Source organism: Eucalyptus grandis, chromosome 6, assembly GCF_016545825.1.
Source record: "Eucalyptus grandis isolate ANBG69807.140 chromosome 6, ASM1654582v1, whole genome shotgun sequence".
Classification (NCBI taxonomy): domain Eukaryota; kingdom Viridiplantae; phylum Streptophyta; class Magnoliopsida; order Myrtales; family Myrtaceae; genus Eucalyptus; species Eucalyptus grandis.
In genome coordinates, this window is record NC_052617.1 from 21,427,519 (window position 1) to 21,443,629 (window position 16,111).

The following is a 16,111-nucleotide window of genomic DNA, read 5'->3' on the forward strand; positions in this document are numbered from 1 at the left end:
AAAATAAGACTTTGTTTGCAAATTGAACAAATTTTTGTATGACTTGAAACAATCTCCAAGAATATGGTATCAAAAGTTTGACTCATATGGATTGAAACTTGGCTCTATTTGTTGTAATGCTGATCATTGTGTCTACATGAAAAGGTTAGATGATGACTTTATTATCCCAACCTTATATGTTGATGATATGTTACTAGTTGAGAATAGTATGAAATGATTAGCACTGTTAAAAAACTATTAGCAAAATAGTTTGAGATAAAAGATCAAGGCCTAGCATACTTCATCTTGAGCATACAAATAAAAAGGGAGTGTGAGAATGGGAATTTGTGGTTAAGTCAAAAGAAATATGTTGAAAGTGTGTTGAAGAAATTCAACATGACATACTGTAAATTGGTGAAAACCCCTATGTCCACAAGTTCCAAGTTATCATCGCCTCAGTGTCTCAAGACTAAAGAGGAAGCTGAAGAAATGGTAATGGCACCATATGCAAACACAATTGGGAACTTGATGTATGCATGGTATGTGCCCATCCAAATATTGTCCAAGCAGCAAGAGTATCAAGCAAATATATGTCCAATCCAAGGAAAAAGCATTGGGTAGCAGCAAAGCGGATGCTTCGTTATTTTCACGTTACATCTGACTTTGAGCTATGCTATGCATGTATGAAAAGCTCAAAGAAATGACAAGCATTAGAATTGAAGTGTTTTGTGGATTTTGATTGGAGAGGTGATATTGACAATAAGAGGTTAGCCAGTAGACATGCTATTTCCTTATTTAGTGGAGATGTGAGTTGAATGAGTAAGAGACAGAGCACAGTTGCTTTATCTACCATTGAGGCTAAGTACATGGCCCTTAATCATGCTATTAAGGAAGTAATCTAGATGTGTAGATTATGTAAAGAGCTTGGTTTTATGGAAAGAGAAGTGAAGATTGAATGTGGTAGCCAAAGTACTATATTCTTGGCAAAGAATAATGAATTTCATGCAATAACAAAGCATATCGATATTCAATATCACTTCATCCGAGAGAAAGTGGAATAGAAAACCATAATACTGGAGAAAATTAAACTAAGGTGAATAATGCAGATATTTTTACCAAGACAACAAGTGCAAAAAAGTTTGAATGGTGTACAACCATATTGGGTTTAAAGAAGCACGTGGAGTATTTACCAAGTGAGAGAATATTGAGGTGTGGTTCATACTTCTCATCAACTATATAAGGGCAGTGCTCCTGTGACTCTAGAGATTGAGCTCATATTTTATTGATAATTTGAATTTGGACCCATGAATAGCTTCCGGATATATATATATATATTTTATTGATAATTTGTATATATATATATATTATTTTATTGATAATTTGTATACCACTTGTCACGGGTCAATCAATTTCAATCGATCAAACACCGCGCGGCCTTAGGATTGGTGATCCCAAGTCAGCCTTGCACACACACACGCTCGAACACAAGAACCGAATGGGCAAAGAGAGTGTATATTGCTTGTGAACGAATTGATTACATGGTGGGAGAGGGATCCCTATTTATACAAGAGTGGGTCGCATCTTGGCCGTGGATCGTCCCTTCGATCCAATAGTTCATTTTGAATTCGTATAATCATTACAAGCTATACAACAGGCTACTCGAAGGCTACTCGATGGTCTGCATCCGGCAGGCCCTTGGGAAGTCCATGGGTCGCGCGCGTCAAGCCTTGGGTAGACCATGGGCGTGTGTCAGAAGCAAGATCGGGGTTGCAGGTCCGTCTGACACGCGACCAGCTGAACCGTCATGGGCTGCTCGAACATCGCTCAGGGGTCGCTCATGGGCTGCGCATGGGCCTTCCGCTCGTTTTGCTCATGGGTCGTTCGTGGGCTGCTTCCGGGCAGCCCTTGTATATGACACGGCCCACGAACGATCTAACTATTGTTTTTTCTTGTACTTAGAGAGATGCAACAAAGAGATGCGAAGTACTGACTATAGTAAAATCATTAACGACATGACCCTAGTTCAAGGGTGAATCAAAATAAAACCTCACATCTCAAATTCTTTTTTCTCGCTTTTACTCTCTATTTTCTTCATGATTATATGACGAATCCTAATATTGTTGAGTTCTTAAAACTTGAAGAAGTGATCCACCGCGAAGGTATAACCATCTCCAATGAAGTCGTGACAGTGGTCGACATGGTCAGTGGTGGCAACAAGAGAAGATTAAACAGGGTTCATGGCTGTGGTGCGTTTGGTACTTGAGGTGAAGAAGATGTATTTATCCTCTCGTCTTCTCAACCTTCTAGATTTCAGAATTGTCTCAAAACATCGAACTTTTTTCAAACGCTGTGACCTATGCTACTATTTAAGTTATTCGAAACAACACTATGATTATGGCTAGATAAACCCATCGTTTCCCTTTTCAAAAGCAAATACAACATCCCCGTGGATCGAAATTGGAAAGAAATCAAAACCTAGCAGTGACCACTTGCATTACAAATATTTACAATTACCTATTTCACCTTTGTTCTGGTTTGGGAACCCGACGATCCTTGATTCCTTGCTGTCGTGGACAACTAATAATCAGTGGAAGGTCAATCCTGTGCTGTCTTTGCTATCTGCTGCAAGGTTTCCACAACTGCAGAAAACTCGGGTCGCAGGGATGGCTCTCGTTCCCAGCACCTGTTCAGCAGCTTCTCCAGGTCTGGATGAGTATGCTCCGGAATAGTAGGCCGAAGACCCTAAAATGGAAGCTCGTTTAAAAAGTATATTTGCTGTGAACTTCAAAAGAGACTAAGAATTTTATCATCATAATTTGGTATTATCTACTTCCTCTAAGATTCGGATAGACTGGAACAGGATGGAGAAGACGGGCAATTTGTTGGGATGCCATAGTTACCTTGTGCACCACACCGACTGCTGCTTGTAATGGCGTTAAGTCTTCATAAGGAAGCTGCATCAACGCCAATTACAGTAAATAGTAAACGTTGAATTCCTGAAGAAGAAATATCTGACCATCCCTTGAGGACTGACGTAGCAGAATAACTGCTAATTGAGTGTGAAGAGGGAGTTGACTCGAAGTGGCATCCTCTAAGGGGGCCACTAGATCAAACGTTAAAGATAACAAAATATTTGCTCAGGTGCACGTGTAGGTGCAAGTTCGTGCAAATAAGGAAAAAGCCTGCTATCAGTTACAGCTTGAACTTGTGTCAATCATGTTACCTTTCCTGTAAGCAGCTCCCACAGCACTACTCCAAAGCTGAAGACATCAACCTTGTGATCATACGGTCTATGTTCAATAACCTTCCAAGTATCAACACAAAAAACGAATATGTCACAGGTGCAATGCAGAAAATACTTGAGAAGAGTATTAAGACTGATTTCGAGATCCATCCAACTCATTACCATGCATATTACACGTAAAGACCAGCGACATTTACTGCTGTAATGTTCCCGTACTTAAAAGCAAATGAGTACTGCAGTAAAATGTAAACAAAAGATAAAAAAATGACACGAGCTTGCATTGAAATTTCTCATTTTTAAATGAACTGTGTACTGTGAGATAAACCTGAAGACAGCTCCTGGCAGCTTGCATGAAGCAATTGATGGCATTCTCCCAACCTACCAACCTGAGTATTCTTATAATCACCAATCACACATACTAGCACCTTTGAGATCTGTCTACATTTCTCCGAGGGAAACATATACCTGTTCCTCAACATGTCTATTTATATAACTCTCAACATGAGCTTGCCTTGATGAATCTATGAAAAATCTTTTACGGTCCATAATAAACTGTATAGATGTTTATGTAAGGCAAAGGAATTATGAATTTTTAAGTTGGATTTCATTAGCTTGCATATTTACAAGGTTCTAAATTGACATTTAAAGTGAATGATTTAAGCCAGATAATGACTTTTTCGGATAATCTAAATGAGCTAGAACAGTATCAATGATTTATATAGTTGGTTTACATGTATCGATGCACAAAAAAATTAATAATCTGGCTCTTCGGCTGTCTCCAACATCAAAATAGTCCTCCAAAGGATACTTCTTTTGAGGAACTATTGTGCCTACAGACACGAAGTGGGCAAGGAAAGGTGGCAAAACAGTGGCAGAACTGGGAGGGTGACAATGCACTCTTTCAGGCAAAGTAATGATGTACTCAAGCTTCTGCTAGGAAATTGGAGTACTTTTGAGGGGAGGTTCAATATACAGTCCTGTTCTTTCACTCCATTGCACAGATTTATACCAGGAGTCGCAACATGTCATTATCTGGTATATTGATCATTGGATTCAAACACTGCGACGATCCTTATCTTCATGTCACAGAAACATCTCTTTGGAAAATCCATATGAACATCTAAAACTTATTGTTGTCTCTATAAGGGATGTGCATATCTGGTCCGGCATCAGAACTCCCTTTTACTTGGTGAGAATTCGAGTCATTATACATCATGACTATTGTTATTTCCATAATAGCGTGCCTTCTGGTTGAACCCTTGCGGCACTCTCTTTTGTGACAAAAGGAGATAATTTTTTTTTCTCTTGACAATGCAAGTTAATCGAAATCAATTTTGACCTCTACCCAGGGAACTCTTTTTCTTGATTAATATCAAACTTCTTAAAACCCAACATCAGTAATGCAGTCCTCCTTACTATCACTTTATTTTGAAAGAAATTGCCTCACCCAAAAACAAAGGGAAAGTACTAGAAACAATATACAATATATATTTTTTGCAAAATGCCTACCTCCGGAGCCATCCAACGGTAGGTTCCAGTTTCAGCAGTCATCACACCAGACCGAGTTTGAACTCGAGCAACACCAAAATCAGCAATCTTAACCACCTGCTGCAGCAGTTTTTTAAATACTTGGTTTGAGCGAAAAGAAACCTTCAACAACTGATGAAATGTCTATGACAAAATCTCTTGAGGAACCAGTGACATAAAATAAGTCATGCACAGAGTCATCCAATTGTCCCTCAAAAGAAGCAGGGCTTACATTCCTGTGAGGCAACCCCAGCACTTGCCTAAACACGTCCTTTTACTGAACAAAATGATGAAACGCATTTTTCAGAAACATCACAAAGCTAAGCACGCATAACAAGTCATTATCACGATGCAGTCTCCTTGGAAAACTTCCACAATGTAAACATTTGGCACGACATTAGTTATGACTGGGCTTACATCCATGAAAACTGGGCTTGTCAAATGGTTTATACATTTGTTGGGCGTGACAAATTCATTTCAAAAATTTCATTTCAGAACAGACCTGTTATTGTTCATCCCATCTGATTTTCATTAGTGTGGCTCTATTTCTGCACATTCACTTTTACCTCACATGATAAGCGACTGCATAAGCAACTTTGCATCTTCATCATCCAGAAACCAATCTTGATCTTGGTTTTAGTTGTCTTTTGCATAAGTTAAAAGATATCAACAGTAAAAAAATGACAAAAATAAATCTTAACACTCAACATTGAATAGAACTGTATTATGACAAGAAAGAAAGCTAGCCCAACAGAAAAACTGTCAAGACAATGAGATTTGAAAGATAAATATCTTACCTCATTTTCATCCATCAAAACATTAGCAGTCTTAAGGTCCCGATGGACGATATTATTCCTGTGCAAGTAGTTCATTCCCTTGGAAATATCAATTGCCAGTCTCAGAACAGTTGAAAGTTTGAGAACATCATTTTGCTTATGCAGAAAGTCAAATAGACTTCCACCAGCCATGTATTCTGTGAGGAAAAGGTAGATTACAGACAACAGAACGTCGAAATTTCAGATTTCTTATCGAATTTCAATTCTAGCAAACAAAAAATGGTGCTTTACGATTGCATATTTCCATATGTGGAACTGAAATAACCTGTCACAATACATAGTCCTGGAGGTCTAGTGGATGCACCAATGAATTGCACAATGTTCTTATGCCTAATTTTCCTGCAAGAATTGACAAAGAATGAACAAACACGACCTCTTAATATGTCAGTGCAAGAAGGTGATAAGTCAGGACAAGAGAACAGTCAATGAGGGAATTAGATGACTCTCAAACTCTCTCTCTCTACATGCCATGTGTTTCTACACATGTACGTGAAAATAAGAGTGGGAAATGGAAAATAGCTAGCCTCACTTGCTTTTCACAGAGAAAAAAGATAAATAGAAATAATAAAGGCAATGATTTTGATACAACACTGAAGTTTGTTCACTAATTTTATGTTGAACTAACGAAATCCTTCAGAGGGACAACATTTCTAATAACTAATAAGAGCGTGCAACTCAATGAATCAGACAAGGTCCCACAATAGGGGAATGAACATTACATAAATGGGCATCATCCTAAAAAAAGCTTGAAAAGGAAACAGCAACATTCCTGCCAAAATCATGAATATTATGAAAGCAAACCTCATTATGTAGACTTCCTGAGCAAACTCTCGTTGCACGGCTTTGTTTAGATGCTCAGTCCTAAGAACCTTGATGGCTACATCTTGACTTAAAAACACGCCTTTATACCTATATCAGTGAACTAATAACACTTAATAACCACTTGTAAGCAATGGAAGAATGCAGAAGGAAGACAATTACTCACAACTCGCCATATGATCCAGATGCAACTTTCTCTCCAAAGCTCAACATGTTTGCATCAATTTCCCAGACATCTTTTCCTTCACTGGAGACATTTACATTGTTACAGTTGGACTTGATTCCATTCTGCTTTTGCTTGTCTGTGTCAGAACTGCCATTGCTTTTCTGCTGCGAATGCTTCTGCACCAATATTCAAGAGATCACTTGACGCTAAGATTTGATAAATCAAGATTTTTCAGAACAGCAGAGCTTGGCAAACTTCCCCCACTAGAATGAAATCGTGTATGCTTCTTAACCAATAGCCTAAATGGAAGTAGATGAAGAGAAAGCTTGCAAAAGAAAATAATTCTGAACTAAACATACCATGTTGATCCTAAGAAACATGGAATCAAGAATACTTGTAAATTATCAATGCTGTAGCTTTCCATAAGTGCCAAGTGGTGTAGCAAGCACATGAAAAATGCTAATATTCTTTCAAGATGGAACATATCTCTAAAAATAGGAGCCAAATGTGTTACCTCAATCATCAACATTTTCTCTTTCAGTATCTCCTTAAGCTCCTCGGTCTTTGTTAACGACATAATACAAAGGAAAAGCAAGTTAGACTCGATGAAAGATGTTCATGACTGAAACTTTCCATATGAAAATGAATAAGAGTACCTCCCGTTCCCAACCATCAACGGCAAAAATGTCCAAGGAATAGCCATCTATGGTGGAGAAGGCATGTGCTTCTTGAATGTTCAGCCCAATCTCAGACATTGAGGATGTCAGCTGAACTCATAAACAAGCATGAGAAGAAACACAAGTCAGTGAACTCTACAAACTGTACCCTCTAAAGCAGTCTTCTCCTTATGAAGTACTTTTTCTCAGATTGCAGCCTGTGCTGGAATCGATCACAGTTATATGTGGGCAATAGCACGAATGCCAACATAAAGTAATGATGCCTGAATAATCTTTGAATATGATGAGCCTTCTTCCTTCCTTTCTTTTTTTTATTTGGTCGATGATATTAATTACGCAGGAATGGCAATATATAATTTTCCATACTCACTGCTTTGACAAGTAAAAGATGATCTATCCCCTTGGCCCTTCTCAAGGTATAGGCAATTCACTCCTTGGTTTATTTTATACCTGATTAGTCCAATTCTGATTTCAATCTTAAACTTGGTAAAGCATCTTGGTTATTTCCTTACACATGTCAACATGCAGTACTACTCTAAACTCTATTTCTCAGTGGCATGCTCTTCCAGAGTAATTCTTCAATCTATTTAAGATTTAGTTAAAAATCTGGATGTAGTAGATTCTCTTGCAGAAGAGCTGACACTTTTTGGCTACCTGGCTGAGAAATTTCCGCTGGTCATTTGTCGAAATCGTCACTTCATGCAGAGTCCTAAAGAATTGATCAAATAAGAGCAGAATATCCCAGTAAGAAAGGATGGCATGTTTTCAAGACTACACAAAAACAATTTCCTTTGTTACACAGTCAACCAAATTCTTTCAGATAGATGGAATGATCACAAACCATCAATTTCCATTGGTAAAGGAAGCTAGTTCATAACAATTTAAGAAAGACATACAAAACCATGTTCTCTCTACCATAAAGAATGATGAGGAATCAGTTTAGCTTCAGTCTAATTCCCTCAAATGGGACCGGTATCGTTCCCTTAATTAAGAATTATAGGGGTTTGCTATCCTCATGCTGTTTATAAGTTAAAGCTGTCTCCGACCATCTCTTGAATGGTGATGGAAAATTCGCTAAATTGATCAAGCCTAATCTGGAATCTTCTGAAAGAGTGTCGATCCAAATTTATGTGGCCACTCCACAAGTGGAACAGGGAACGTATGGCTTAAACAGAAAAATGCAGGTGGCATTTGACCCAGATTAAGCAGTTTAGCAGATAGTTCATGTTCAAGGAAACTTAGTGGATTTAAAGATGGTGAAAGGGACAACTAAATTAAATGCTACCAAATATCGTGTTAAGCAAGGTCATATGGAGATCTCATTAACAGTAGCTAAGCTTCCAGGCAAACTCACCTAATGACTGAATGTTGAGAACCAGAATTGGGACTATCCCAATTTTGAGTAGGTAAATCAGTGCCTTCAACTTTGACTTCCATTTTAGAGGACAACCCAAAATCAGGAGTTGGATGGATACTGAGGGAGGAAAATAAGGAACGATCATAAATAGAAAGGATCTGACAAAAACATTCTAGTGACTAAAGAGGGGAAATTTCTGCTAAAGGCCATTTAAGCAGACCTTTGTCTTCTTTTGTAATAAAAGAAATGCGCATCAACATTTCTTGGGGAGGTTGAATGAACAGAGTCGTCACAGTCATCACTGGAAACAGAAGGGACCTGCATAAAATATCGTGAAGAGCATGAATGTTCCGAACTGCAAGGTGCTACCATAACTGAACAAAATGAATACAATAATTGTTTTCAGACGTATTAAAGTGAAAGATGCAGGGAATGAGAAGCTTTAGACAGGGAAGCAACATAAGTAGAACTTAACAATCTATGACAAGATTCTTGAGAGATTCCATAAAGACCAGGTCAGAATTGTGCCTATTTACTGACGATTCAAAACTCACTCCAAAAGTGAAAAACAATGTGATAAAAGGAGCATAATATTCAAACATAGGCACTTGCTGTCAACCATAAGCAAAGCATGGCTTTTCACGAAATGAATAGAAAGCTGCCAAAATAAACAAGGCAAGCATGCGCTCCAGAGAACGAATTTATCAGTAACATAGAAACGCACGGGGATGCAGCTAGATGACAATTATCTGCATTCTTATTGATCAAATGACCAATTGACATATGCAGTGTCAGTGGAAGCATAAGAAATGACCTTTAAAGAGCTATAAGACTCATATTTACTCTCTCTAACAAAAGCACATCGGATGAGGCATCGATCGAAATGTAAGATATGATGAGGCATCAACTTGATGACCATTCGATTGACTTTGTGAATGAAGTCTGCGAAGGTCTATAGTCCATTACCTGCACAAGGCGGACTTCAATTGCTGGTCGAGTCTCAGGACTCTGCGCCATGTGAAGCAACCTTTTATGCATAAGAACATCTTCTGGCCGTGTCCATATTCACATCCAAAGCATATCTACAATCAACATATTATTAGATTCCACCAGGGGACGCATGAGGTAACAATCGCACAAGAACACGACGAGTTCATTGAGGAAGCAGTCAGGAGAGAAAGAAAACGGAAATAAAATATGAAAACAGATAACACAAGTGCACTCCAATCAATGGACCAGGAGGAATCCACGACTCTGTCGAGCTCACTGTCAAATAATTCACAACTCTTAAGAGCTGGCCCAAGTTAAGGCAAGTAGAGAGCAACATATTCGTCGAAAAATGTGAAGTTTTCCTTACTTCAGGATTCATCATCAAACTGATCACCAAGAATCATGAATTCGATACTCAACGATCGCGAAACAGGGAATCGGTTTCTGAACCGCCCAAATGGCGCACGAAAGGAAAAGAACGATCGTCGTACGAACAAATTTTACCAAATTCAAGCAAAAACACTCGAGTAGCTCGTGATTCCGTCCATCTACGGCTCACAAAAAAAAAAAATAATAACCCTCGCTCCCTCAGTTACCAAAGATAAAAAAGAAGAGAGAGAAAACCGCAAAAAACCAACCGAAAAGGAAATAAAAAAATTCAAAAAGAGCCAAAGCGCCGGCGGTACCTGATCGGCAAGCGATTGAAATGAGCCAAGAGATCGCCTTCGAAGCCAGGGTGCGACGCCTCCTCGGGGCCCGCCTCCTGGAGCCGGCGGAGGACCTCGCTGTAGACATCAACCTTCCGCAGCTGCCTCCTGCTCCTGCCGCTCAGCGCGCGCCAATCCACCACCCCGCTGCTGCAGCTATCCGCGCCTTCCCGCTCCATCGCCCCGGTCGCCCCCCGCGCGCGCCTCAAGGGAGCTCCAATCGGGGGGGACCACGGCCGCCGCTCCTCCTCCTGCTCCGCACGGTGTCCCGTCTTCGAACCAAGGCCGGCGCTGATCAGCGACATGCACACAGCTCGCGCGTCCCCCCGGCGGGTCCGTCCGTCCGTCCGTCCCACCGGTCGAGTCCGGTCGTACCGCCGGGAAAGATCGCACGAGGAAAACGCCAGAGAGCGAAGAGAGAGAGAGAGAGAGAGAGAGAGAGGGAGAGAATGATATTTGCTAGAGCTGGAGCTGAGCCTGTCTTTGCATGTTATTATAAAGGCAAAACAAATGGCCTCCTAACCTCTCCCTCTCTCGCTGCGTGCCGGGGAGCTTTCCCTCGTTTTCTCGTAAGCGTGTGATTAGTTTTGAGAGGGAGAGATTAAAAAAGGGAGGGATTAGAGGAACGTTAATTTAAGTGCCGGTGCGCAATGCGCACCCCCCCGAGTCACCCATTTTCCCCCAATGCTTGTCGACGTGGATTCTAACGATGCCGCCTCGCCTTTGCTTATATCACCACCCCCCCGCCTTCACCACCAGCCCCTCCTTAATTATATATATTTTTCAATCTACATGTCTCTACCGAGGATTCAAAAGAACCAAAAAAGAGGATTCTGATCTTAATCCCCATTGGTTTCGGGATTGATTAATGGGTTTTTTTTTGGGGGGGGCGGGGGCTTGGAACAGTGATGGATCCCTGTCAATCTCCGTCGGAGCAATTGCCCGGACAGACCACCTTGGGCTCGCCTCCTTGCGTCACCCGGCACCACCACCGCCCCCTCCCCCTCCCTCCTCGTATAACGACATTTTCTTTTCTTTTTCTTTTTGGTCAGTATTTTCGTCCCAAAGTCCACCCACGAAGCTTCGTAGGGAAGAGGAGGATGAGAGAGGTATGAAGTAAAGGTGATGGATGAGTGTGACTCTAGGTAGAACCTAAGACCGGAGAATTGGACAGGTGTCCAGTTGGGAACCTGTCCAATTTCAGATTTCAAGAATTGGGGAACATGTTTCAATAAGTACATTCCAAATTTTGGATATGTGGAATCTTTAACAAATTTTTGTATTTTTTTTTTGTCTATGTTTTTGCGTGATCTTATGACATTTCGATGAATCAAGTTTCTATTTTTTTTTTTGTATGTCTAAATATAAGTTATGATTAGTGGATCATAGCAGCGAGTGATGGTCATTAAATGTGATTTCACTGCAATTATTCAATTAATAATAAAGGGAGAGCTTGAGTATGCCTTAAAAGCTATGACAAAGGTTCTAGGTTCTAGGTATGCAGAATAGGTTGATACGCAGCTAAGAAATCTAAGCCATGATATCTAGAATTGTAGTAACCGGTGATGATCATTAAATGTGATAATTCACTACAATTATTCAATTAATAATAAAAGGGAAAGCTTTAGTAGACCTTAAAAGCTATGACATAGGTTCCAAGTTTCATCTATGCATAGTAGGTTAATGAAGAACATGTTCCAATATAAGGATACATCAACATTCATAGTGACTTATACGGAACCTGAAATTGCTCACCTCTAATATCAAGAGTGGGGGGATAAGTACACTAATGGTGACATAAGTTGTGTATGGCGCTCATGGTGCCAAAAGTTTCTGTCGGATGCCAAAAAATTTGAAAAACGCTCACTTTGGTGCTAACCCTTTTTTTATTAATTTTTTAAGCTGATGTGGCTTGCTGGAGAGTATAGTCAACATTTAAATAACAAAACGACGCCGTTTTGTGTCTTTCCCCCAAATTCAAAACCCTAAATCCCCAAACGACGTCATTTTGTGTCGTCTTCTTCCCCGAACAGATCCAGCAACACCAACAAAGACCGAACCCGGGAACATCAGCCCAAAACCAGCAACACTAGTAATTTTCCAGAAAAGAAACCACGCATTCGCCTCCGCCCTCCCCCAGTAGTTTTCCCCCATTTTCAATCACCTTATCAACCTTTTAAATCCCCGAATCTTAGCCCCACCACCACCTTTTCCCAAGGAATATCGTTGGGTGCAGAGGAAACGCGAGCTCGAAGAATCTCCAAAAGCACAAACGATCCAGCCAATGGTAGCCGTGAAGATCTAGAACACCACGGAGGTTGTCGGCGAAGCCAGCTACGACGAAGGCGGCGGCCGTGGCCCTGCCATCCCCTCCTCCGCCCTCATCGTCGACACCTCCTTCTCTCTCGGGATTTTCTGTTCGTTTTTTTTTTCTTTTATCTTGTTGTGGCAAGCAACTACGATGGAGGTTGAGGGATGGCGGCTGAGTGACGGTGGCCGAGGGACGACGGCCAAGTGATGGTGGTCGAGGGACGATGGCCGAGCAATGGCATACGAGTAATGGCGAACAAAAAAACCCTAATTTTAATCTCAAAATAAAATTAAAAAAAAAAAGCGACGTTGTTTTTGTGAGGCTATCCACGTAGGACGGCAAAACGACATCGTTTTCTTAAGGAAGATGGAAAACGATGTCGTTTAAAAGGCTTATTGATTTTTTTTTAATATAAAAGCCACATAATCATTTTGGTTAGAATATGTTGGCACAAAGTGATCATTTTTCCTTCGATTTGGCATTTAAGTGATTCGATGTAAACTTTTGGCACAAAAGTGAGCGACATACACAACTTATAGCACTATTAGAGTACTTATCCCCAAGAGTGGGCAAACCACATAGCAATTTTGACAAAAAAAAAATTGGGGTGGGGGGGGACAACTGTGGCGGTAACTCTTCTTGCACGTGAGCCTTGATCAAGGGAATGACATGTGAGAATTCAATAAGCGGGGAACCTCGCAAGCAGGAATCGGTCAGGAAGTAGAACTCAATTTTCCCTAATAATGTGTTGGGAGCTTTGTCTCAAAAGGGTTGAACTTCTAGATGGAGGAACGGGGCATATATGCATAAACTGATTATAATAAAAGGATATATCAACATCCATGGGATGAGTTAGGTTGATTGGGCAGGCATCTAATTCGTCGGAAGTAATATAGAGACGTGCGTAAGTTTAAACATTCAAATTTAAACAATGCTTTGTTATGTTTTCATCACCCCTTCCCCACCACCACATTTTTAAAGATTCCGCTTGTTTAATCGGAAATAAATGATTTTTAAAATATTTTTTAAAAATTGATCACTTATATCGCTCATAAAAATGAATAAATAAAAAGCGTTTCCATCATTTGCGAAAATGTATGTAAGAATGAAAATAATTTTTATTGAGTAATTATTTTTAGATAAAAACATCTTTCAAATCATTTATGTTCCGTGAAACAAACATTATCACTAAAAATCAATTCCCTTTTCGATTTCTCTAAGCAAATAATTATTTATCATGTGCAATCTCATAAACAAAGGTACATAAATATGACGATTTGTACACAGATCCAAACTGAGGCGGATCCCGTCAAATGTACGACTTCTTTTGGGGGAATTCTCTTTTTTTATATATATAGATTTTTCTACTGAATATCCAATAGGGGGTTCCTATGGTCGGATCACCACTTATAATTATTATTTTATTTTTATTATTTATTTAAAGGAAAAGGAAAGAAAAAAAAAAGGGTAAAAGCTGATGTTATTTAAATAGGTCACGAGTTGCATTAGAGGGGAGCGGGGGGAAAAGTATATTCTCCCCCTATTCCCCTATTGAATCTAGCAATCAGCTTATCCAGACGTGGAGATTCCTTTTCGCTGGGGCGATTCCAATATGTCCAACGTGGATGCCTCCAATCGGGCAAAAGTTTTGGTTCTTATTTTATTTCTTATGTTTTCTTTATTCTTTATGTCGCCTCCCTAGGGCCTATGGAGATACAATCATTGGCCCTTGTTAATCCCGTCCTCACGTCGATACCTTTTTCTCCTTTGTTGACCAATCAGCACACGCAACCTGTCGCGCAATTTCGTCGTCTCGTGTTTTGGATATAATCGATGGCCTACTTTGCTAGAAAAGCCTCCGACCCTATGTTTAGTTTCAATTCTACTCCGAACTTCTCTGCCTCTCAAATTTTATCGACTTTCAATCTATTTTCAATTCTAGATCGATGACTGCAACTCTTCAAGGATGTAGATTTCAAAAGCTCCGACTCTTCAAGGATGAAGTGAAAACTCTTCTAGGTTTTCAAAGGGATGAACTCTACAAGGTTCACGATACTTGCTTCAAAGCAAAGTTTTTTTTTTATTCATCAAAAGTCGTTATTCTTCTACCATAAATTGGATGGCTTATATCGTCAAAAAAATAAAGACAGGGCATTGAAACTAGGAGAAATAAAGACAAAACATTAAAACTATGAGAAATAATAAAAACATAACGTCTTTAAGGCTCCCAAGGTGTCTTTCTAGCTTCTGGGATGGACTCAAGATGTTGATACAGCTTCTTGATTTCGTCGAGCTTGAATGCAGGCCGATCTTCTTGGTCAAGAGAGCTGGTCTTCAACGCGGGCTGCATCATCCTCCCCATCTTTAAAAGAATTCGTCCTCGAATTCTCGCCATCATCATCAAAAGAATCTCCCACATAAGGTGTTAAATGTCGAACGTTGAATACGTCGCGAATCTTCAAATGAGAAGGAAGATTTAATTGATACGCGTTAGGATTGATGCGCTCAAGAACTTCGAGACGTCCAAGCTTTCAATCACTAAGCTTGTTATAACTTTCGATGGGATGCCGTTCCAGTGGCAAATAAGCCCAAACAAAATCTCCAACTTCAAAGATAACTTCACACCATTGCTTGTCAATGGTTGTTTTATAGGATTCGGTTTTGCTCTCTAGTCTTTGGCGCACATCTTCATGAATTGTCCTCATTTGAGAAACAATATCGTCGACTTTGCTGCTTGACTTCTCAGCAAAAGGAATTGGTGCAAGATCAAGAGTAGTGTTTGGTTATCGACCATATACGATCATAAATGGACTATATCCAGTGCTACGGTTCTTAGCACAATTATATGCAAATTCTCCAAGTGACAACCGCATCTCCCAAGAACGGGGATTATTATCGATCAAAGTCCTTAATAGATTTCCCAATGTTCGATTGACGACCTCAGTTTGTCCATCCGTTTGGGGATGAAACACAGTACTATATTGCAATTTAGTACCGATATTCTTCCACAGTTGTCACCAAAAATGACTAAGAAATTTTGTATCCCGATCCGAAGTAATGGTCTTCGGAATGCCATGCAACTTATAGACTTCCTTGAAAAATAAGTCAACAATACGGGAAGCATCCATAGTTTTTCGACATGGAATAAAATGTGCCATTTTTTAAAATTGATCGACAACAACAAAGATCGAATCCATACCTCTGTTTGTGTGTGGTAGTCCAAGGAAAAAGTCCATAGAGATATCCTCCCATGGGGCATGTGGAATCGACAAGGGAAAATAAAGGCCAACATTAGTAGCTTGTCCCTTTCCAATTTGGCAACATCGACACCTCATCACATGTCAATGTACATCACGTTTCAAATGAGGCCAAAAGTATTTGGCTGAGATGAGTTGTACAATTTTGTCACGCCCAAAATGTCCTTCACGGTGAACTTCATTGATCATCCGTTGCCAAAGAGAACAATCCGGCACACATAAACGGTTTCTTTTGAAAAGA

The 16,111-nt window shown here is 39.9% G+C and overlaps 1 protein-coding gene across 1 annotated transcript; it reads right to left on the bottom strand.

The window, feature by feature from the left end:
- Positions 1-2,257: 2,257 nt before the first annotated feature.
- Positions 2,258-10,858, bottom strand: LOC104448887 (serine/threonine-protein kinase STY46). Its single transcript, XM_010062817.3, is given in 16 exon segments — positions 2,258-2,721; positions 2,880-2,933; positions 3,203-3,283; positions 4,733-4,828; positions 5,548-5,723; positions 5,852-5,925; positions 6,388-6,495; positions 6,572-6,747; positions 7,086-7,133; positions 7,228-7,338; positions 7,903-7,957; positions 8,603-8,722; positions 8,826-8,923; positions 9,572-9,661; positions 9,663-9,687; positions 10,282-10,858. Coding segments are annotated over 16 exon segments (1,785 nt in total). The 5' UTR covers positions 10,608-10,858; the 3' UTR covers positions 2,258-2,574.
- Positions 10,859-16,111: the final 5,253 nt, after the last annotated feature.